The following is a 24,629-nucleotide window of genomic DNA, read 5'->3' on the forward strand; positions in this document are numbered from 1 at the left end:
TTAATGTGTAAAAGCTATTTTAACAAAAGACAATACTATGAAATATATTGTTTACATTCTACAAAATTTAGTAACCGAGTAAAAACTCCATCAATTGTGTGGTCGGAACAAGAAAAAGATGGCGCGTAACGGAAAAATGTTACGCGTAACAGAAAAATGTGACGGTAACTTTTTTTCAACGCCGATAAAGAAGTTTCACTTCAAAAAGAAAATATGTAATAACAAACCTACGCCATTATTATGTTTTAACTTTCCTAATGTTTGTATATATCGATATCTTGATGACATGCATGATATTGGTACTGTGAAAAATACCTATTATTCTCTAAGGCATAGTTATGCTTCGACGATTGTAGTTAAACCATTAAAATAACTACATTTATATTATACATTACATAAAATCTCTACCCTTGTGTTCAACTACTTAGTACTCGACCTTCGACGGAGTGAAGGCCTCCTCCAAATTCTGGCACTTGTCTCGCATTTTCGCCACAATTTTCCTATCGCAATCCCTTTTATTCCATATTCCCAGGTTCCTGGTGGGCGTACTTTTTTCAAAGTGTAAATTATCTAATAGATATAAGATGGTTGCAATTTGCCCTTAATTTTTTATTCCTTTTAAATTATTAATATAGATGACGCATTCTTTTAAAAATATAGTTTGTGAATTCTTTAACACATACAAAAGTGGTTTTCACGAATGTTTGAGTTTGAGATCATATAAATGTCGTGATTAATAAATATTATATATTTTCTTTTACATTGTCAAAAAAGTTTTATGTCAATTAATAATTATTCTTTGTGTTTTAGTACGGTCAACTCACGTAACGGCGATGGCAGGTAATAAGGTATTTCTTCCATGTGACACTCAGCCCAGTGCTCAAGACAAGGTGGAAATGGTGTTGTGGTTCAAAAAGACTAATGGGCAACCTATTTACAGGTAATATAGCTATATATATATTGAATCCTATACCTTAAGCTAATATTTTAGATATACTGTTGAACTTAAATTAGTTCTGTAAATTAACGGTAACTTAACTATTTATCTTATCTAAGTGATCCCTGATGAGTAAATTTCAGAATTAAGAAAGCAAAAGGCAGCTTACCTATCTAGTTTTAGAGCCATGGTAAACATATTTAAATCTTTTTATTGGCTTTTTAAGTAGCTGGTTAATTATAAATAATAGGTTGGCGAAAAAGTTTCTTCGCATTTTTAAAGAAAATTTACATTATTTTTAATATACTTTAACTAAAGTATGTAGGTACCATTAAGTTCGATAACTTCTTGCCATCTTGTAGGTAGGGACATGATGCCATTGTTATAGAAATTTTGGGACTTCTGATTAAAATACCGCGACAATTGGTTTTGGCAGTCCTCTCGTGATGTTAACCTGACACTGCCTAAAGAATTCTGAAGAGACCGAAACAGGTGGAAACCACCCTTTCTGTTGACTTATTACGGCCGCTTTCTCTCAACTTCTTGCTTTAATCTCATCAGTTGTTCGCAGTAGAGTTCAGAATCGATGGTCCTGCCTGGTGGTAGGGGCTCATAATGAATTATGACCTTCCAATCCCACCACACACACTTGTTGCGAGTTAACCCGGGATTCGCCACAGTCTGTGAAGCCGAGTACGTGATCCACTTTTCACCAGTTCTTAGCTTCATCTAAAATGGTTCGGTTTCATTAAATTGTAATAAAGAATCATAAATGAGTATACAGTTCATTATGTTTCTTTCAGTGAGCTCCTGAGGTACCCAAATATCGAGCTTTTTTGTGTACCCAGTTTTTTTCAATGCACCAAAACTATTTTGTGGTCAATTCCCAGTTCTTCAGCTACGTCGTAATTACTGATATACCTGTCCTGCTCCATTTTTTCTGTAATAGGGCGACCAGAGCGACGTGCAACTTTGACATCAAAATTTCCCAAAACCCAAATTATTGTCCGTTTATGGACAATAATTTGGGTTTAGCAAATTTTTTTCGCAGCATGCTATGCATTTTTACCTTTTTTGAGGTAAAATTTTAAAATGTATCGAAATTCTACATTAGATTCACTCATCTTAACATTACGAAAAATAAATAGAAATTATACATTTTTCCAATTTGAATTTGGAATTATTTTCCTTAAAATTTAAACTTCACATGATACCAAAACCAGCCAGACACAAATACGTAGTATAGCCAAAGAGATTTTATTACAAGTTCATATATACTACAATGCGAAAAGACTTCTCATGTTATTAGGTCAGCGGATAACTACGCTAACTACCCGTTGATTACTTACAAAAAGATGTTGGTCTGCCAGTATCAAATTGTTAACAGGTATGATGTGCGTGGGTGCCCAATGAGTCAGCCGAAGTTTTCATCCAGTGCAATTGGTACTCGAGGCTACTTCTTCGTCACGGCCATTCCTGCTATTCTTTTATTGGAAAATGTGACATCAGCAGATAGTGGAATATACTGGTGTCGGGTAGACTTCCTACACTCAGCAACACGAAACTATATGGTTAATTTGACAGTCATCAGTAAGTATTCCTGTAACAATCAATGTATTAACGTTATTGTAAGAAATAAAAATCTAAAATAAATTACGTAAATAATAAGGTATAGTTAAATTTAATAAAATACCTATAGCCATTTACAAGAACCACACACAGCGCCTATTTATAAGTGTTATTTATATAAAACTTTCCATATATACCTACCACACATCCCGGTACAAGTAACATAACATAATTTCATTGGAAACTATACCTACTCTTGTTTCTTAAATCAATGCTAATTAAATACTTAACCACACAAAATTTTATTAGATAGTTAGTATATTATAGATAGTAAAGGAGAAACAAAGAAATCCCACATCGTTTTGTTTTACCAAAACATTATCTTAGAAGATAATAACTTCTTGCATTATATTAATATAATTACTTAATATATTTCAAATTAAATATTCATAGCTTCTCGCCTATTATCAGACATTGTAATGCTATTTAATGTCTATATTATGTGGTAGAATTACAATTTTCTTTTATTGAAACTTGTCGTACTTCCATAAAAACGAAGCTTGATTGATTTATTGAAATGGTATCGGCGAAAGCGACAGTACTTACCCACTAGAATATCCCACAAAACTTATTGTTAATTATTTTATACAAATACAAAAATAGAGAAAAAATATTAACGGACAGTTATCATTGATCGGCACCCTTTTGTTCAAAAGCGATGTTTTAAATGAGAAAGATTTTGGGTCATGTTCCTAGTATTTATGCAAACTTCTATTTCTGAATGCTAAATTCTATTAACTGAGGTAATCATTGGAAGTTTTTTAAATACTATCAATTTTCATTACTTAGCTCCACCGAATCAACCAACTATAATTGATGCGAGGACGCAGGATTCAATTCGTTTGTTGGAACCTTATAATGAAGGAGACACGATTGAGCTATTGTGTGAAGTAAAAGGAGGTAAGACCACCAATTAAAATAACTTTTACCTTTAGTAAAGGTTAGCCTCAATATTATATAAAAAGTATCATTTTTTAAGAAGTGAAATCCGAAATCAAAACATTTATTTTTATATAACAGGAAGCAAACGGGCAGGCGGACAAGGGGTAGGAGGCTCACCTGATGTTAAGTGCTCAACCGCCGCCCATGGACAAATTTTTGGAAGGCTCACAAGTACGTTGTGGGACTTTTGAGAATTGGGACCCTTTTTTCTTGAAGTCGAATTGTTTCTGTGAACAGTTGGTTCCACAGAGTAGTAGTGGTATGTGGCAAAAACTGCCTTAAGAAACGCTCAGTTGTGGATTAACGTTGACGTTGAGGTGAGAAGGGGGTATTTTGTATTCTACCTTGACGTCCTATTATGAAACTCAGTTGATGGTATATAAGTCCTCTGAGCAGTCTCTATGGCAAATACGAAAGACGATGCAGAATTACCTCCAATCTCTACGCAACTGAGCAAACCGGTGGGAAAGTGAATGTTCGTCGACGATTAGAGTGGCTCGTCGTTGAATACAGTCCCTTCCAAATGACCGCCAAACTCAATAATGAATGTCATTTGATATGTGACTTCGAAGGGAGGAGAAGCGACAAAGGATCTGAATTAGACAAAATTTTGTCTACCCCAGTCCGAAACTCCATGTAGCAGAATTTCGCTATGTCCAAACTTATAGCTAGTACCTCCCACTTGGACATCATTGCCCACCTAAGGTAAACAAGAAGGTCACGATCGCCTTTTTTTAGGCATCGGATCTTGAGAAAGTGTGCCAGTACCTCGGGACAATACCGAGTGAGTACACGTAGCCTGAAACGAGTAGCGGTGGTTATTAGAATAATTTATTTAGTACTTTGTCAGTCCATGATAACGGACTATCTATCTGCATGGAAAGGAACGGCTGAATCTTCACTGATTAAGTTGGAATGTGCACAAAAAGCAATTCTTAAAGTTGCCTATCGCAGACCGTTAAGATACCCCAAGTCAAACTCCACCTAGAAACATAAACTTATTCAGTAAGAAAGCTTAGCGATCTGTTTAAGATATCATAAACTTCATGGACTAACAAATCCGCACACATCTAAGAAAAGACGTTTTGTATTCCCGTCACCAAATTTGAATTGGAATTCGAATCTACAGAAGGGTTACTACGGCTTGGCATGGCTCTGAGGTTCCAAATTAACACACAGCACACGAATGGTCGTGAAATAACTTTCAGATACAGATACCGGCAAACTTCTTGAGCAAGGGAGGAGCAAGGATTAAACAAGGGAGTGGGGGAAAATTTCGACACGTCACTCTCCCGCCGCCGTGCAGTGCTACCTAAAAATCGCTGCTGCGCATTCGGTATCCATACACTCTCAAATACATGCGCACACACACCCATTTCAACACCCACACATTCACGTATACTTAATGTCTCATAAGACTTGTGTTTGATTATTTGTAACACTAAAACAATTTTTGTTAAAAAAATGTTTTAAACATGTACGTCACTATATACCACGAAATAATTGTTATCTAGTTACCTACAACACAGGGATTCCCTAGTAAAACCTATTTGTCATGAATAAAGCTATTATTATTGCTGCTGTAGTTTTTTAATATTCATACGGGATATTGTCACAATTTTTTATCCTAACCTTAAAATGGTTTTGATATGCACAGAAATCTTTTTATTTGGTATTTGTATTGTAGCTGTCAAAGATGGTTGGACTGGTTCGCGTGCTGCGATAACCATCGGTTATGGACATATTATGGTCTTTTCTGTTTGTAAAAACACTTTCTTCTGAAGGTTAAGGCATCTAATCTTTTATGAGTGTTTTTTTAGATTTTAATTTTTATTAGACTAAAACATTAAAAATACCCCTCTAATCTCCTTCCCTATCTATTAACTCGATTCGGAAGGCACTGAGCATATTAGCTGAAAAGCACTCGGGTTACATAACTAATGTGATAAATTTGCATTTATGTCCGTCCGTAGTAAAACGTCATTAAAAAACATTATATCAATTGTAAGTTATGTTATCTATATATATAAAAATGAATCCCTATTTCCCTTGGTCACGACATCACGCGTGAACGGCTGGACCAATTTTGCTAATTCTTTTTTGTTGTGTTTGTTATTGTCAGGAGAATTACGAATTCGACAGCCCGGACTCCCAAAAAAAACCAATAATTATATAACTACTTTATTAATTAACTTATAATTAGGTTACAAAAACTACATCCGTTATCGATGCTAGATACGAATATAATGCTAACATATTGTTACGAGCTAGAGGATCGGATAGAAAATGCCATAGATTTCTTCAAGGGTTTATTTCTTGAAAAATCAATGAGGAATTTATGAGCACAAATTGATTGCAGAAATGCACTTATAAGACACAAAAACACAGTCACTAAATACTTCACTTATGCACACTTCACACTGTGTGGCGACTAGTCGCGTTTCGGCTCGCTTATATATCCCTGGGAATAGTTCTAAACAATATTCGAGAACTTTCTAGGCGGGCTTGCTACTGAGTAGCGATTGCACAATTCTAGAACGTCCGCACTCTTTATCTCTTTCGCACGTTGCTCCGTCCTTGTCGTACGGCGTTCTAGAGTGCTCGTCTAGTTTCGAGAAAGTTCTGATCTTCTCTCTCTCTCTCTCGTATCATTTCGTCCTTGTCTCACACCTAGAAAGTTCGGTCTAGAATATTCCTTCATCAAAGGGGTATAACTAGGCCTGAAAACGCCTGAAAACGGGTCTCCTGAAAACTGCACCACTCGACTACACATGTTCTGAAACTGACTGAAAAATTGTTTCAGCTTCCTGAAAAATAGGGTAACATTATGAAAATTACAATTTTCTAATATCTGATTGACCCTCTCCTGAAACGGTCAGAAATCATATTACAGCCTGCTGAAAAGTTCTCTAACTAGTGGAAAAAATCTAGAAACATGCAGTCGACCCGTCTTCGTAACAATATTTTATTGAATTATAATTTATAAAATGCGGTAAATGTTGAAACAGCAGAATGATTCCTCGAAGCCGGCACATTGATCATACACGTGCCGCGACGTCAGCGATCTTCTTTAGGGTACCGTATGTAATTCCTCCATCCTCAGAACAGCAACTATTTGAGCACTTTGAGGGAAAAAGTTGCTGGTACTCCAGGGTTTTCAGAACAATCAGGAACAGCATATATAGGGTTGCTTCTTGGTTCTCCTTCTGGTGTAGTAAGGTTCTTTCGTAGGTATCGTCGGAGAATATAGACAAGGAAAATTATAACTATACCAGATACAAGTGCATAGAGAGGCAACGTTGTATGGTATAGTGAAGAATCAAAGCGGGCAAGACGTATGGGATTCTGTAGCATAATTCTATTTTCCAGGTGATGTAACTTATCAAGATTTAAAGAATTTAGATAATATGTGGAATCTCATCATTTTGAATTTCAGTGAAATTACTTTGTATCTCGGTAATCTTCAGCGGCTGTCCCTTGACTTCATCTTCACTATTGGTTATCTTAAAGATATCTGTTCGTAGTGAACATTCATGGGGAATGGTTGCTAGGTAGCTGCCTGATAAAGATACATATTCCCGCCGTTCACATCGAAGTTCGACTTTCGTAGGCTTTGGGAAGACAATAGTCTATCATCTAGTTGTTCCATAGCTTGTCTTGTGATGGAGACTTCAGTGGGGCTACATGATTTATCTAAAGATTGATGAATGATGATACTCTGGATACAATCTGCGTGATCTCGTGGCTGATAATAATGTGAACTTTCCTCACAGAGAAGGTATTCGCCAATCTTCGGGCATTCGTTTTGCAAGTACATGAAAAAATTCCCATTGGTTGCTATAAAAGGATGTATAGGTATAAAGGTCTGGTGGAATTTATTAGGAACAATGGAAAGCCTAAATAAGTCGTAACTATCTTTAGATATTATAGGAATTCTAAAAATTATAACAATTCTCTTACCTATAAAATAACTACCTGGTTTTATAAGATTATAATATTCTCTCAAATCAATATCTAAAATTTCATTATTACTATAATGAGAAATATATTCTCTTAATCTACTAATCATATATTCTAAGTTATCTATGCTTATCATACTATGATGCATGCTCGCTGCACGTATAAATCCTAAGATATTCTCTATTCTGATTAACTCTAAATATAAATCATCTGTATTTTCAGTAATAATATCTAATAATTGAGCGAATTTAGCAAACTTAGCTTCCAAAAAATAATGCTTATCCACAACTAATCGCAATGTTTCATTAATTTTAATTTGGTTTTTAGCTAAATTACTAATAAGTTGCGAATATTGGCTCGTCCAATTTTTATTAATACTGATATGATTATTTAACTCCGAATTTAATTTATTTTCATTTGCTTCTAACAACTGTATAGCTTTATTAAATCTTTCAGCATCTGCATGATCCAAGTTTCCTGTAAGACCTTTAATTAGTGATCCTAATCCATTAATAAGTCCTCTTTTTACCCTAGAAGGTTCCAAAGTTTTTAATTGAGAATCTATTTTTGACAATTTAGTATAAAGATAATCAATCTGAATTTCATATATAGGCAAAGTAGTATTGTCTAGTTGAATTTTAAAATAGTCTAACTGTTCATTTATAGAATTAATACGATTTTCTAGTTCCGAAAGTTCTAAATATTGTATAAAGGTATGATGATGGGATATTAACTTAGCTTGACCAAGTTTAAAAGGTAAAAGTCCAGGTCCATTGTCAAGAGTCTCAAGTTTTATGTCTGCTGCCTTCGTCATTGTCAGTATCAGTATTAGTCGGTACCTGTAACAATTTCGATGACTTTGGTACTCGTTTCTTACGACATTTAGCAACAGGTCCCTTTTTCTTCGAAGTGTAAATGTGTATGGGAAGGTCTGCAAGGACTGTGTCGTGAGTGTATCGCGGTGCTAATTTCTGTCTACTAGCTAGGGGGTTCTTAATAAAAACTTGCTGATCGGGTACATATTCAGTTTCTGGCTCGCGATTTTTATTTCTATTATTCATTAAATTCGTACGGTCAGTATTTGTAGCTTCACTAATTATTTCATATACTGTCTTCATTTGGTCTCTATGCGTTATAATGTACTGTTGCATAAGGTGTTCGGCTAAATTAAGATCTAAAGGGTCTCTAGGATCAAAATGACCTCTAATTATATCGTGTGGTCTACATTTGGTGAAACTATGTACTGAACTGTTATAAGCTAGGATTGCATAAGGTATTTGATTTATTGCAGGCTCATCTTTATTTTTCAGGTGAAGGATATGAAGGTGCTCTAGTAAGGAGGAATGAAATCTTTCAATAATTCCGTTGTCATTAGGCGAATGAGCTAGTGTTCTATGATGATTAATTTTATGTAGCCTAACAAATTCTGCAAAGAGTTGATTAGTGAACTCAGTCCCCTTATCTGTCACAATAGTCAAAGGTAGTCCATGATATGTGCTGAAATTTAATAGACCTTGGATGATACTTATAGCTGTACCATCTCGTAAGTGGTATGCTTGGCCGTATTTTGAGAAGGAATCTAAAAAGGTAAGGTATTTTTCAGCTTGCGCTGTGAATAGGTCCATATGAACTATCTCAAAGGGCTTTGTTGCAGGTGGTACTACGTTAAACTGTGGTCTAATTGGATTTCTGTCATATTTAGTCTGTCCGCAAATTGTACATTCATTTATGTATTTAGTAATTTCTTCCCTCATTTTAGGCCAGTAATAACGACGTGACAAGGCTAAATAACATTCATTGATGCCTCTATGGTTAGTTTTTCCTTCGTGATAGTGTTTAATTATTTCTTGCTGCCGTAAGTACTCCTTAACATCTTCTAGCTCGGTTTTTACTAAAATCAGATGCATAGATGTAAAATTGGAATTATCGAATACATACCTAATGGTGGAGTTATTTTAATGGCAGTCTTTATTTTAGGATTGATGAATTCTTTTACTGCATTTATAACGTCTTGTTCTAATGAAGATTCTGAAACTTGTATATGTGTACGTGTGTGAGTATCAAAAGGTTTAGTTACATGCGGTCTTCTTTTAATGTCACCTACTATAGTCAAGCAAACCTGTCTATGGAATTTGTTCAGAGGTTCATCTGTGATGGGTATTTCAAGAATAGGATTTTCAGCGGATGTATGTGCTGTTGCAGTAGTAGATCCTGGTGGTTCAGGTCTTACAGACACATCTATACCCCATTCTTTGAGAAGTGATTCTATTTCCTCATTATTAATTTGTACACGGGATAAAGCGTCAGCGTTAGTATTAAACTTTCCTTTTTTATAAATCACAGTATAGTCAAATTCACTCAATTTTAGTCGCCATCGTGTCAGTCTCGAGTTCGGTTCCTTCAAATTCATAATCCACTGGAGTGGTTTATGGTCAGTTATAATTTTGAATTTCCTACCAAACAAATAGGGTCTAAAATACTTAGTTGCCCATACTATTGCCAAAAGTTCTTTCTCAATTGTACTGTAATTTGATTCACTATCACTTAATGTTCTAGAAGCATAGCAGATCGGTTTGTCAGAGCCTACTGTGCCTTGTGAGAGTACTGCTCCTAAAGCTACGTTGGAGGCGTCTGTTGTCAGAATGAACTCTTTATTGAAGTCGGGATATTGTAGTATAGGATCGTTAGTTAATAAGGGTTTGCATTTCTCAAAACATTTTATATATTCAGAATCTAAAGTTATTTTGTTAGTCTTTTTAAGACATTTTGTCATTGGTTTCGTCAGTCGTGCAAAATCAGGTATGAATTTCCTATAATAACCTAATAGTCCTAAAAATTGTTTAATTTCTTTTATTGTTTTAGGTAAAGGATAATTTTCTATTGCTCTAATTTTATCAGGATTCGGTTTAATACCTTCATTACTGATAATATGACCAAGGTAAGCTGTTTCAAGTTTCAAAAATTCAGATTTGTCCATCTGGATCTTGAAATTGGACTCTCTCAATCTATCAAATACTTTTTTTAAATTAATTATGTATTCTTGCAAAGATGTGCTAAAGACTATGATATCATCAAGATACACTAGACATATCTCATTTTGTAAACCCTTAAGGATGTTATCCATTACACGCTGAAATGTCGAAGGTGAATTCTTAAGTCCCATTGGCATACGTAGAAATTCAAAATGACCGTGTTCTACGTTAAATGCGGTCTTTGATATGTCTTCGGGATTCATTTCGACTTGGTAAAAGCCAGATGCAAGGTCAAGAGTCGTGAAATACTGACATCTACCTAATTTATCTAAAACGTCCGTGATATTTGGTATTGGGTATTTATCGTCAATAGTCTTGTCATTTAACTTTCTAAAGTCCACTACAAATCGCCATTTCTGTCTACCAGAAGCATCAGCTTTCTTTGGGACTACCCAAATGGGTGAGCTCCAAGCAGAGTCAGAGGGTCGTATGATACCTTGTTCAAGCATTTTACCTATCTGTTCCCTAACTTCTTGACGGTGTACAAAAGGATATCGATAACTTTTGGTGTATACTGGGGTTTCGTCATGAGTCCTAATACTATGTTTGATTTTATTAGTGAAAGTTAGTGGTTCACCTTCAATGTAAAATATGTCAGCGTAGCGCTTGCAAAGAGTTTCTAAATTTACTCGTTCTTCGCTATTCAAATGGTCAGTTCTAAGTCTGTCTAAAACTTGGTTTACTCTGTCTGAGTCTGGTTCACTGTAAGAACTTTCAAAGTTAAATAAGTCAAGTTGTAATGGTCTGTCAATTGGAATAACTGTGTCTTCGTCTGTTATGTTTTCGACTTCTACTATACCAGTCTGATCAGTCACATTAGTAATACATTCATGGATAATACAATTATTTATTAATTGTTCTGGTATAAATACGTCACCATCGTCATTATGTATCGGAATACCAACTAAACGAGATGATTTTGCTGGTATTATTTGATCTTTGTATTTCTTACATTGATAACGTAATAAAGGAATTTTTGCATTCTCAGTAATTAATACATCATCTCTGAAATCAATTCTACAATTTTCTAACAAATCTAATCCTATTAAACCATCAAAATAATTATGAAATTTATAGATAAATAGTTTAATATTTTTACAATCATTAAATTCAGAAAAACTAGGAATAGATATTGAATGTTCATGAATGCTTGTTACTCTAGAATTAGTTACTTCAAAAGGATCATGAGTTTTCGGAATATTATGAAAATACTTATCCACTGCTTATAAATGATTGATTTGCTCCTGTATCAATTAGAAGTTTTAATGGTGGATTATTAATTTTAATGTAAGGTAATTCTTTTTTTGACTGTATATTTAACTCTATTCTGGGGCGGATTTTTGTTGGCTCTGTTGAAAATCCTGACCTTTTCTACCATTGGAATGTTTCGGTCGAATATCTCTACTGGTTTTACTAGTACTAGGTATATCATAGCGAACATCCTCTACTGGTGGTAAGTCTCGATGTTCATAGTACTCATTATAGTCATAGTCACAATTAACGTATTGTCCATTATAGTCATTATAGTCATAATCAGTATTACAATAATTATAGTCAACATAATTATTATCGTATTCATAGTCATCATAATCATAAAATTCATTAAAATTAATTTCTCTGGACTTAAAGTAATTTGATGGAGGAGGATTGCCAAATTTCTGCCAATCATGACCAGGAATTTTAGGTGGTAATGGTTTTGTCACAAAATGACTCACCCTACTCATAGGCTTAGGGCCAGAATTATTTTGTGAAGGATATCTGTAAGGTATCCTAACAGGTTGCCTAACAGTGGTAAAACCACAAACAAAGGCAACGGTGCTCGGAAAATTTGCTGAGTACGTGTTGGATGCATAGGCATGCGCTGATGATTATTAAATTGAGGATTAAAATTAGGTTTTTGCCAACTTGGTCCTGGTAAAAATTTAGAAGGATTAAAATTATTATTTATAGGAGGAAATCTAGGCTGTGTAAGTTGTTGGTGTGAGTTGTGTGGTGTCAATGATGATGATGGTTTTCTTAGATCTGTTGCTAAATTATTTCGCTGTTGCAAATACATGACATTAAGTTCATCTTGAACAAATTCCAAAGCCTTCTCAATTGTTTCAGGTCTCATACATCTTATACGGGACCCGAGAGGATCTTTTAAACCTCTTACAAATGCTTGTAAAGTTAACTTACGATATAAAACTCTTTTGGCTTCTATAGTTGTCTCTAACGTCTCGTGTAACGATACATAAGACATTATAGTACTAAAAAGATTTTGGCATTTGTCATAAAATTCCTGCGGAGTCTCGTTAGATTGTGTCGCTAATGCTAAGTCATTGTAAAGAGCGGTCTCATCCCTTTGGTCAGAAAAATTATTAATTAAAGTATTCCTAATTCCTAACCAATTTTCAGGAATTCCGTTTGAGTTTATTGTACGAGCTGCTGGACCAGTAAATTTATTTAAGATGCCATTAATAACACATAAATTCGATAATTCGTATCCTAACTCGTCTTTCACGCATTGAATTACGATCTGATCACAAATTCTAATAAATCTAGGAAGAATATGTGGATTCCCATCAAATTCAGGAACTGGGCGAAGGGCCTTATACACTGTATCAGGATCCATTTTATATTCTAAATTACTTAAATTTAACTTTAAACTTTGAGGGCAATTCAAGCTCTCAAGAAAATTATTTAAACCTACTGAAGGGCGATTCGAGCCTTCACTTAATTGACGATTCAAGTCTACTAAACTACCCCTACGAATTTTATGCCTGGAGGACACAGGACTATTTTTCATAGGATGGAAAATTGTGACGAGGAGAAAGCAACACTGATGGAAAAATAATTCAATGTACTCACATAACTCGTCGACTTCCCTGGTTTTCTTTGAGTTGCACTGAAGTTTGAGTACGCCCCGGCTGCTTCTTAGAGATCTTTGATGCTTCGGTGAACGCTTGAGAGCGACAGCTAGAACGACCGCGCGCGGTGTCGAATCTAGACCCCGGATATCTTCTTTATAACGATCGTAGTAGCCCCGAAACTATCCTACCGACTGCGCCAATTACGAATTCGACAGCCCGGACTCCCAAAAAAAACCAATAATTATATAACTACTTTATTAATTAACTTATAATTAGGTTACAAAAACTACATCCGTTATCGATGCTAGATACGAATATAATGCTAACATATTTTATTGAATTATAATTTATAAAATGCGGTAAATGTTGAAACAGCAGAATGATTCCTCGAAGCCGGCACATTGATCATACACGTGCCGCGACGTCAGCGATCTTCTTTAGGGTACCGTATGTAATTGGAGAAGGTTTTTATGAAAAAATAACTAATAAAATTGCACAGAAAATTAGAAAATGTAATTAAGTAATCCAGATTTTTGTTACAGCAAATTTTTTTTTTCAGTGCACAGCGCTTTTACAATTCAAAGTTTTGATACATCAAAATGGCGATTTACATAACATTAACAGAATGCGTGCTACAAATATCGTCAAAGAGGATGTAATAAAAATTAATATCGTTTAAAACAAATGCTTCGATCGGAGTTAATGTATTGATAAAATAATTACAGTCGCTAATTGTTTGTGGTATTAATCTTGAAAATCCATGTTTTTCACATGGTCAGTTATATGCCGCGTGTACCCGTGTCGGAATTTCAACAAAACTATTTATATACGCGCTAGAAAAACAAAAAAAAGAATGTTGTACATCATAAATCATTACAATACATTAAGCATTACACTTTGTTTCTAAATACTTTTTTAGTTAATTATACCAATTCGAAATCAATATTCATAGTTAAGACAGGACAACGTGTGTCGGGTCCGCTAGTTATTAATATATTTTAAATAACGTGGAAATAAAGTGATATACGTTATTTAAAATAATAATATATTTTTGTTACAGAAAGTTCAGAATGTTGATCTAATTGTGCAGTGATGAAAGAACATCAAAATGCAGAAAATAGTTAGTTGTATAGCATAGCTATGTAAGCTGTTGAATGTTGATGAATGTAACTTATCATTAAAATGTTTATATAAGTATAAATTAAGAGATTAAATGTAAAACAATATATGCTCGTGGAAGAAAATAAGCCTTAAAAATAGTAGTTGATATTTAGAATACGCGAAAGATTCCCGTGTAAATTCGTAATGAAGTCTGTCACCTTTAATGAATGGAATGGATAACTCGATACAACTAAACATACTCTTCAGGGTTTTAATATTAGTATATTTAGATATATTTTTCATCCTTAACGTAATAAAACACAGATTAGGGTAAATAACCGCCACCGGGGACCGTTACTTCGCACTTCGCTCACTCCAGTGAGCTTCCGTCCTGCCCTTCAGGCGATTGACCAGCCCGAGACGGCCCAAGCCGAGGTTCGAGTCTCACAGGAGACGCCCTGGCGCTAGCCGCGGGATAAAACGCCATTCAGGCCGAGCTACGCTCGCCAAAACAGCCTGAGCTGAGTTGTAGAGGCTCTTAAGGCCAACAGCGAGATTCCAGATTAGATATTACAAAATTGTGTACCGAAACTATAACTTACTACGAGGAATAGAATGTTAAAATTAACTCGACAACATCTTTCTTAATACTGATTGTTTGAATAATCCATATTCGCGTTAGTTACTAATTTGGAGTTATTCTGTTGAAATACAACGGTCGCATGGGAAGCAATAAATTGTAATATCTCGGTTGCTTGTGGTGAGGCAGTGAGTTTTACTATTAATCTAGATTTTTTCCAAGATTAGAAAGTAGCACATTTGAACCTTTTGCATTTATCTTTTTACCATTAGTAATAGGCTTATTAGTTTATACTAACGCTCAACAAAAATAATTATACAAGTGCATGCGTTAAAGTTTTATTGAAATTATTTTATTATCTCAAATAGGTATTCGTTTTAAATTTATTTTATTTCTATGAATAGTAACCAATTTAAAATTTTAAATAAATAGACGATTTCCTATATTCTTTTAAAAATATATATAAAGTTCAAAAATTTATTTGTCAAATTTTTAAAGAGCTTTCATGCACGTGACTGACATATAACCCCCGTCATTACAGCTGACGACTTTTTCTTTAATATGATTGAAGCAATAGTTAAATACATTTTTGGTCGGTAGAAGAACATTATAGCATATTTTTTTCGTTTACTTTTTCATACTGTCACGTTTAGCTCCACTGATAGAGGGACTTCTGCTTATTTTACTAATTTCTGAACATTAAACAACTCTTTGAAATAAAATTCATTGTTGTCACCCTGCATATGCCTGTTAAAGATTTTATTGATTTCATTTTTAATTTTATATTTTTTATTCAATAGGAAATCCACGGCCAAGTCTCATTTGGTATTTAGAGAACACCATAATAGATGAGACGTTTGAAGAAGAGGACAACGGAGTTACCAGCAATGCATTAACATTTCCAAGATTGGGACGAGAGCATCTTAATGCTAGGCTTAGTTGTCAGGCCTCCAACACAAACTTATCGCCACCGCCGAGTAAACTTTTTATCCTAAACATAAACTGTGAGTAGACAGTAATTATATGATTTTTAACAAATTACATTTTTATTACTCTTGATTTCTTTAGGGATTGGAAGTTAAAAGTTTTCGTTGTGAAATTTCATTGTAAAACCCGTTAAGTTATCATTTTGTATTAATAGGTATGTTCCAAAGAATTAATGAAGTATGTGTTTCGTTTATTAGAATACAATATTAGTTCGGCTCAATATATAACCAATCTATCTAGTTTATTCGTAACCTTCCATATTTTTTTTTATAATACTGGAACCTGATCTTAAGTGATACCACTCACATTGCCAGAGGGCTAGCACATGCGTTGCCGGACTTTTAAGAATTATGTAGTGCGAGTCATGGAGAAAACTACTATTATAGTTAATAAATAGTTCTAATAAGTAATTCTTTTAAATCAAAAATACATTTCACTATAAATCATAAATTGTTTTCTGAATCTAAAAGTGTCGGTTAATAACTACTTTTCGTTTAAAAATTCACCTCAAGTTTTTCAATGACTTTTCCAAACTTGAACTGAACACTCAAACTTCGTGAATGTAAAATGTTATTTTATTCGATATACTGAATTGAAATAAAATAAAAATAATCAAATCAAATATGACCTTTTCTATTTCAACTTGTTTCTCTCAACAGTGAGGCCTCTAAGTGTGCAGATAGTGAAGAAACAAGAACAGCTTTCTGCTAACCGAAGATACGAGATTGAATGTATCGTTACTGGGTCTCGTCCTGCAGCCGAAATCACCTGGTGGATAGGTTCTAAGCCTCTAAGACATAATGTTATTAATGTAAGTGGTTAATACTTATTTCATGTAGAAACTGGATTATTGTTTACTTAATTACCAATACTTTATGGATTATTATAGTTCTAACATTGTACTCTGCAATATTGTGTCGTCAGATGTGAAAAAATTTCAAATAAAAATTCTACTAAATCTTAATATATAAAACAAAGTCGGGTTTGTTCAAAACATTATTACTCGAGAACGACTAGACTGATGTACATGGTGTTTAATTTGTTGTCTTCGTCTCCATCCCAAATTAGATAGGAAAAATTAAAATGCTTCTGTATAGTAAACTTCATCGCCGAGAATCATTGTGTTAGCCTGGGCTACATTGGCATTCTCAGATATGACCACAATGCTTTGGGATCCATACTCTTCTCATGCATATCAAAGCACTTTTTGGATACACTTTTTTATCAAGCGCGTCACAGCGAAAATTCATCGACAGTCTCTTGAAACGCTTGTGCCCTTTATTTAATATTTTATTATATGTATCAAAGAGGTTGTGTACCAAATAGGCAATTTATTTCTGCCAATACTCCGTCTTTTAGGAACTAGCCGGCCCGGCAAACATCGTTTTGCCATGTATATTATTTGCAGGAAACACTTTTTAGTTCAATAAAAATAAGCTATCTAGCTAATCTACTATAATAAAAAATATTCTTTTGGGGTGGATAGCCCTTCTCACTTACGGGTTTGAAAGATAGAAACTAGCCGATTCTCAGACTTACAGAATATGCATTAAAAATTCATAAGAATCGGTCGAGCCGTTTCGGAGGATTATGGGAACGAACTTTGTGACACGAGAATTTTATATATAATAGAGATTACGTAGAAATTATTACTTTATCCAATCAATATTCGACAATGGTTTTTTAATATCCTCGTAGATAGCGCGACGAAAGTTGTATTTTATTTGTGCATTTGGAATAGTTTCACGTAGAACTAAAGTCGGTAGCATCAATCTTTAAGAAAGGATGATATTCGTATATGTCAGGTTTAACTAGCGCCATATCAGTTGTCGAACTGTCGATGAAAGCGTTACTTCAAATTACATCTAGGATATTATTGCTACTATTAGGCGACAAATTATGTTGTTTTAGGCCTTAAATGTTAATTTAGTTAAAAACATTTAGGGGATATCTTGTATTTTAGAACTACCTTTTGAAGTTATACTTCTTTTGGCGAGTTAGAGAAAAATTATTAGAATAATTTTTTACGATGCGCGCGCACACCGTCACAAAATACCGACACCCTGAAGTTAGCTTAGAAAAATTGATTATTCAGAAATAATTTTGCGCAAAAGAAGTATAACTTCTAACGTATTTACATAAGTACACACACTTGTTTTTTTTAAATAGAATGGGTCCTAAAGGAGTCCAATTAATATTTGGGAGGATAAAGTCACCGACTATCAAAAATGTATCACTTATATTTGTTTCTATTATGTAGCCACACATAATAAACGTTTCAAGTCTGCATAAATTCTGGAGGTATATAGACAAGGCCGTTATGGAGACTGCGCCGGTCGTTGACTGCAAATGAATTATGGGGTATAGTTATCCAGAGTGTTTCAACACTATTGCAGTTCCACTCAGGCCTCTCATATGCTTTGCTAGATACATAGATCAGCAGCCCTCTGCCTAAATTTTTATTGGAGGTTTCTGTCGTTCTATCTCGTCGAAACATCTGGTACTAATATGGTAATGCACAATTCATTATCATAAAAATGGGGAGGAATGCTTCGGCTGTCTTCTCGTTTAATTTTTTTGAATATTTGGATTTTATAAGGATGTAATCTTAAGTCTAAGGCAAACATTTATGACAGACTTGAATGGTGGAGGCAGTGGTAATGTTAGTAATGTTGAAAAAAATATATCTAAAAATGAAAGCATTTTTGGAATTTCCTTAATCACAAAAGAAAATAGTCATACACAATACCACAAGAACTATATCGAGGTGGTGAAATAGCCATACAAATTTGTGACAATACAGCTTATTTTATATGCGGATTGGGGAGCACTTTAGCTCAGTTGTCGGTAGCGTTAATAATAGTTGACAAAATGCCTCAATATGCAATGCCTTACAATTATGCAATGTTAGAAAAATAAATTGAAAATAAAATAGATATTTGTAAAAGTTGTGGTTCAGACGGCATCTGCCCCTGTTATTATTAAAAGTTATTTATGTTCCTTGACGTTACCTTGAAACTTAATTCTTAAATTTGTTGTGGAGGAAAACTAGAATTATACCGATATTATATCTAAATGTATAATCTAAGTAAAAAATATATATTGGAGTTAACCAGTGTAATCTGTTAATTAATAAAAAAATATATTTTCAATTAACTCTTTCTTTGTATAATATAAAATTAGTCATAATGTCTTATTAAAAACATTGGCTATGCCATTGGAGGCGGTTACTAAAATATTTTGTTTTATGCATTTATTTTATTACTATTTAGGTACTGATGTTGTGGATAATCGATTATCCGCTAAAAAAACACCATGTGTCGCTACTCCTCTCTTCGAAGACACTCTCCTCTCCCTCTGCCAGCATCGGACTACTGCGCATTGACGAATGTAAAAGAGTTAAGTTTTGCGATCATTGTCAGAGCGAAAGGCAAAATGAGCCGCCAAGAAGATTGGTGTACTTAGCACGGCGAGACGTTATTTCTCATCTCTGTATGAGAGCTCCCTAGTACCAGCTCCTTCCATTTCTATGACCAGTCACTGATGGCACACAGTTCTGAGTGGCTTAATCCCTTGTGGTTGCTTAGTTATGTACATCACATAACAAAACATAGCTACACTCTTTGCGCTTCCACCGCATTTACCATGGAGAGTGCTCGGGGGAGTTGGTCGGATTAATGTTTGCAACTTAGTTTCATCATTGGGCGACGAGGCAAAACACCAGCTTTTTTATTTTCATAAGAACCTTCTCCTGACTGAATAATTAACACAACAGAAAAAGAATTAGCGAAATCGGTCCAGCCGTTCACGCGTGATGCCGTGACCAAGAGAAATAGGGCTTCATTTATATATATATAGATATGTTTTTTTTTTAGTTTTGCAATATAAGTACATATGTCAAAAAATGTCTATTTAAGTTCTTTTCGCTTCAATCTTGTAAAATTAATTTCTTTCAAAAAGTTGTAGGAATAGTTATTAGTAATACATTTTTAGAAAGCCCACGGTGAGCAGATTTTAACGCAAATATAAAATAGTAGGTTTAATGATTATATCAATAAAATAATTTAACAGTATGTGAGGGGAAAAATATAGTTTTTAACAAAACTTCGTCGAGACTTGACAATTCAGACAGGCCGATGTCTCTCGGTCCTTTTCATTTGATTTTGCTTTGTAGCGTAGATTCACGTAAGTTCACGTAGAAATTCTATATATTGTGTTGAATTATTGAATTGATTAGTTTGTGGTAATTAATTGTTAATAGGGGGTTTTATCTTCATTTTACACAATTGTTAAATATTTTATAAAATAAATATTAGAAATCATCATATAGTGAATAAAAAGTTATTTTGTCTATAAGGAAATAAAATAAAGGTCATTTCTTTAAACTGTTGTTTTTACAATTTATTTATCTAATAAAAGTAAAATATCTGAGCTTTATTTGAAGCCCTATTTAATACTATATACGTGGGCGAAAATTTAATCGCCTTTCTTGACACAGACCTCACTGAGACACTGAAATGGACCTCGATGTTCCATAGTTCGACCCAAAGCAGGCGTAAGAGGGTTTACGTGACCTTACCTTACCTTACCTTTCTTAACTTTAGGCTAGCACAAATTTTTTGATTTAGAAAAATCGTATTTTAAATTTCAGCCATTAGTGATTACCAATAAGGTAGACTTGCTCATGACGGATATGACATTTAATATACAAAAAATATTTAAATAATAAGAATTTTCACAGTTTTCACAGTCAAACTTGACCCGAAGTGTAGTACAGCTAGTGCCAGAACCACAAGATCATGAAAGATTGCTGATTTGCCATGCTGAGAATCCTCATCTCAGGGCAAAGAGCCTCGAGGACACGTGGAAATTAGATGTTCAATGTAAGTAGAGGTATTAAGGATTACACAAGAGCTTTTGTTGTACTAAATATTTGTTCCACTCACTTAAACTTTAAATATATATAATAACATATATAGAATAAAGATATATGTACTAAAATATTCCTATAAAATTGAATTATATTTAGGTATATTGATATAAATTGAATGTAACATTTCATTTCATTTCTCCCAAATTATTTTGAAATGGATTCTTAGTAGCTATTCTTAAAATAATAATGAATTCATTAGCTAATTTTCACAACTAAGGATAACTTTCCTCCAGATCTAATATATAGTTAAAATGCTGAGAACCCAATATTTATTTATTAGGAAACAAAACAGATACATCTCTCTAAATTAAAAAGTAAAAACAAAACATCAAAATTAACACAATGGGTATATCCACAATATACTCATAAAAATAAGATCCAAAGCAAAACATTAGCTAATTAGACAATACAACACAAAACATATAAATTAGGACAACGACAAACATACTAGTAGATATAATAAAGAAGAAAGATACAAGACTTAGGACAATAATAATTGCTACTTGCTATGGATCGTCTGAGCCCATTTTGGCAAAGTTTAAAATGATTTGAAAGTTGGAACCTTCTGGTTAAGTATAAACAAAAAAATATTATATGAATGTACATAATTATTAACACAATAATTACGATAAAATCACTTCAATATCAAATTTTATAAAGTCTTTTGATTTTTCAAATATAGCTTTGCTATGCTCCATTTTTCAAATATAGCTTTTTTTGAATAAAATAAATGTCATTAAAAACATAATTTGTAAAAAAAACAAATCTAGCAACGCAGTTCTTCTACCGTACAAAAGTTGTGAGATCCATGTAACGCCAAGTCGGTCAATTTATTCCACGGGACTTTTTTGTATTACGTTATTACGTAATTAGCTAACCCAACAACATCTTATACTCATAGTGACCATATTATAAATATTACAAATATTTTATGTCTAAAATAAATATATTAACTTGGCCTGATAATTGTATCCACAACAAAGTTATAGGCGTCGAAAATGGCCTGAATTACTTTTAGAAAAGTAAGTAGTGTAGTGACATCATAATCACTCATACAATTTGCACTTGTATGTAGTAGTTACAGACGTTTGCCTTGTTTGTAATCTATTCATGTTCACCAGTATAGATCCATCCAGTGTACTTCTCGCGCGTATTAAATAATATATATTTTGCCCCCAGATTCTGTGACATGGGTTTCTATGCGTTAATATACAGTTCTATAATTGCAAACTTGTTATAAAGCAGTAATAAAATTTCTATTTACATTCTACAATTATGTGAGTTACTATTACACTGTTTGTAGGTATTTGTCTCTGTATGAAGGATGGGGATGTAAAATCATTCATTATTTTAATATATATATTTATTGGAGTTTTTATGCATATACGTTGAGGTATATTACGAGTATTTATACGCACTCTGTCCCGATATACCTGAGTTTAAGAAGTACTTAGATGGTTTTTTTAAATTAAATTGGACAGGCGTTTGCATAAATGCAACGAAAAGTGAAAGCTATGCCAGCTAATTTAAGTTTACATCACATCTTGCTAATAACTGCTCGTTTTCTTTTTTCATAAAAATGTCACATTATAATTATATATATATAGATTTTATAGGTAAATTTAAAAATTTAAAAATGATAAAAGTATTCGGAAGCTACTAATTGGAAGGAACATATTAATTGACACTAAGCTCCACACTAGGGCCATTTCAGTGTTGCGAGTGACCAGATACTCTTCCATTTTTCATATAAGCATACAAAGAACAATACACTATTGTATCAAAATTATTTAAGTCTTAAGGTTAGAATGGTAACGATTTAGACACCGTCGCCCGAATTTGATGATACTGATTATGTAGGTACTTTTTAACCTTGATTGGAACACCTCCAAGTGATTTTTGCTGCCAGAGTTGCGGCTAAGTATTAAAAAAAATATATTTAAAATTTTGTGTATTATGTATTGAAATTCGTAAACAAACCGGAAAATTTTCTACTTTTCTATCGGTTATTAGAGATGTGACATTCTGCACAAAAATCGGTTTTTTAATTAACCTATTGTTTTTTTTTGCATGAATAATGGATTTTTTTATATTTACCGATTATTTGACCAAATTTTTGAACTTTAAAGTTTTAGAATAATAACCTCCAACCACGCGCCAGAACCAGTTATTTAAAAAAAAATATTAATATCCTAACCTATTGATAGAAAACACTTTTTAACCGGATTGAAGCTATGTATTATTATAAACTTATGAATGAATGGCCTAAAAACAAATTTAGTGGTCCAGTTAATAGCGTCCAGTCATCGTTTGTCAAAAACCGAATCAGAGCACCCCACTATTCACGTGATCTTTTCTGCCCTACCCCTAGAATGTATATAAGAGCTCGAAGGCTCGGAGGAAGAGCAGCCCCCACCACGCACGGGTGGTTTGGTACGCAAGGGTGGAGGTGCTGCATTTCCCGTAGCGCCGGAGTTGTCCAAAAACCAATTATTAAATAACTGTTTTTGGCGCGGGAAAGTCAGTATCATCAAATTCGGGCGACGGTTTGTAAATCGTTACCATTCTAACCTTACGACTTTAACCATGAATATCTTCATAACCATGGGTTCCGCAGGGTGGGGATGGCACGGGGTGTAGCCCTCAATAACCCCCCCTCCCTCGCCCCCCTAAAACCTCAAACATCGATGGTCCATATTGGAAAGTTTAACCAAAATTCCCAACAGATGTACCAATAGTCAGCCTCAAAATGAGCCTGACTAGCAAGAAGTCGAATCACATCTTGGAAGGAGATGACGTTTACTTGGAATGCACTGCACGAGCCAATCCTCGTCCTAGTAAATTATTTTGGTTCAAACAGGTCGGTATGTTAATATATATATATATGTAGTTCTAGATTCTCGTAAAAATAACATTGTTAATAGTGACACAAATTAATATATAGTGATTATTTTAGCATAGGTGAACATTTACTGAATTAAATCAAACAAATCGACCACTTCGGTACGGTCTTGTTCATAAAAATATACTATAAGTCACGAACGCTAGGTCCGCCCTTGTCACATGATGGATGAATTTTTTAATGTAAATGTTGAGTATGTTCTTTAGGGTATGCAAATAGAGCACAACGCCAGCGCAGGGGTTTTTGTGAGCGAGCAAAGCCTGGTGCTGCAAAATGTAATTCGCAACGATTCCGGAGAGTATAAATGTGCAGCACAGAACGATGAAGGAAAATCTACAAGCAACCCAGTTAATTTACAAGTTAGATGTAGGTATTTATAAAAATACAAATGTAATTACGACTATTCACTAGCCCAGATGAATAAATCTTTAAATCATAGTTTCGTCAATTTACATTCACATGAAAACTTAAAATGATGGGTCAGGGAAGAACGTCCGTATCTGAGCAACAATATCTAGCACGCCACTCTTACATTGTTATTATGGTTTTGGGATACAGGTCAAAATCATAGTGCTCAAATTCAATAAATGTTATCTTTTACTTTAAGATGATAAATTGTTTAACATAGATACCGACATTATTAGAAAACGTGACGTTCTATGATAAAATTATTTTTTCGGAGCACACCCAAAGTGACACAAAAAAAGCTCAGCTCTCATTATTTTTTTGAGACTTGTGATTATTATTCACTCACAACATTGCAGAGGTTATAAT

The 24,629-nt window shown here is 33.9% G+C and overlaps 1 protein-coding gene across 1 annotated transcript; it reads left to right on the forward strand.

Moving 5' to 3' along the window:
• The first annotated feature begins 833 nt into the window (after positions 1-833).
• LOC123716488 (hemicentin-1-like) lies at positions 834-24,235 on the forward strand. The gene is made up of 8 exons (XM_045672250.1): positions 834-940; positions 2,325-2,527; positions 3,356-3,466; positions 15,834-16,037; positions 16,680-16,831; positions 20,762-20,903; positions 23,680-23,813; positions 24,062-24,235. The coding sequence occupies exons 1-8, from the start codon at positions 834-836 to the stop codon at positions 24,233-24,235; spliced, it is 1,227 nt and encodes a 408-aa protein (XP_045528206.1).
• The last annotated feature ends 394 nt before the right edge of the window (positions 24,236-24,629 follow it).

This window comes from Pieris brassicae, chromosome 11, assembly GCF_905147105.1.
Source record: "Pieris brassicae chromosome 11, ilPieBrab1.1, whole genome shotgun sequence".
Lineage (NCBI taxonomy): Eukaryota > Metazoa > Arthropoda > Insecta > Lepidoptera > Pieridae > Pieris > Pieris brassicae.

What these genes read in the sequence shown, in the direction of transcription:
- LOC123716488 (XM_045672250.1), top strand. Translation starts at nt 834, where the DNA reads ATGGCAGGTAATAAGGTATTTCTTCCATGTGACACTCAGCCCAGTGCT. An exon ending in GGTTAATTTGACAGTCATCA is followed by an intron (nt 2,528 to 3,355) that starts GTAAGTATTCCT and finishes TTCATTACTTAG; the next exon opens with CTCCACCGAATCAACCAACT. An exon ending in AATTATTTTGGTTCAAACAG is followed by an intron (nt 23,814 to 24,061) that starts GTCGGTATGTTA and finishes TATGTTCTTTAG; the next exon opens with GGTATGCAAATAGAGCACAA.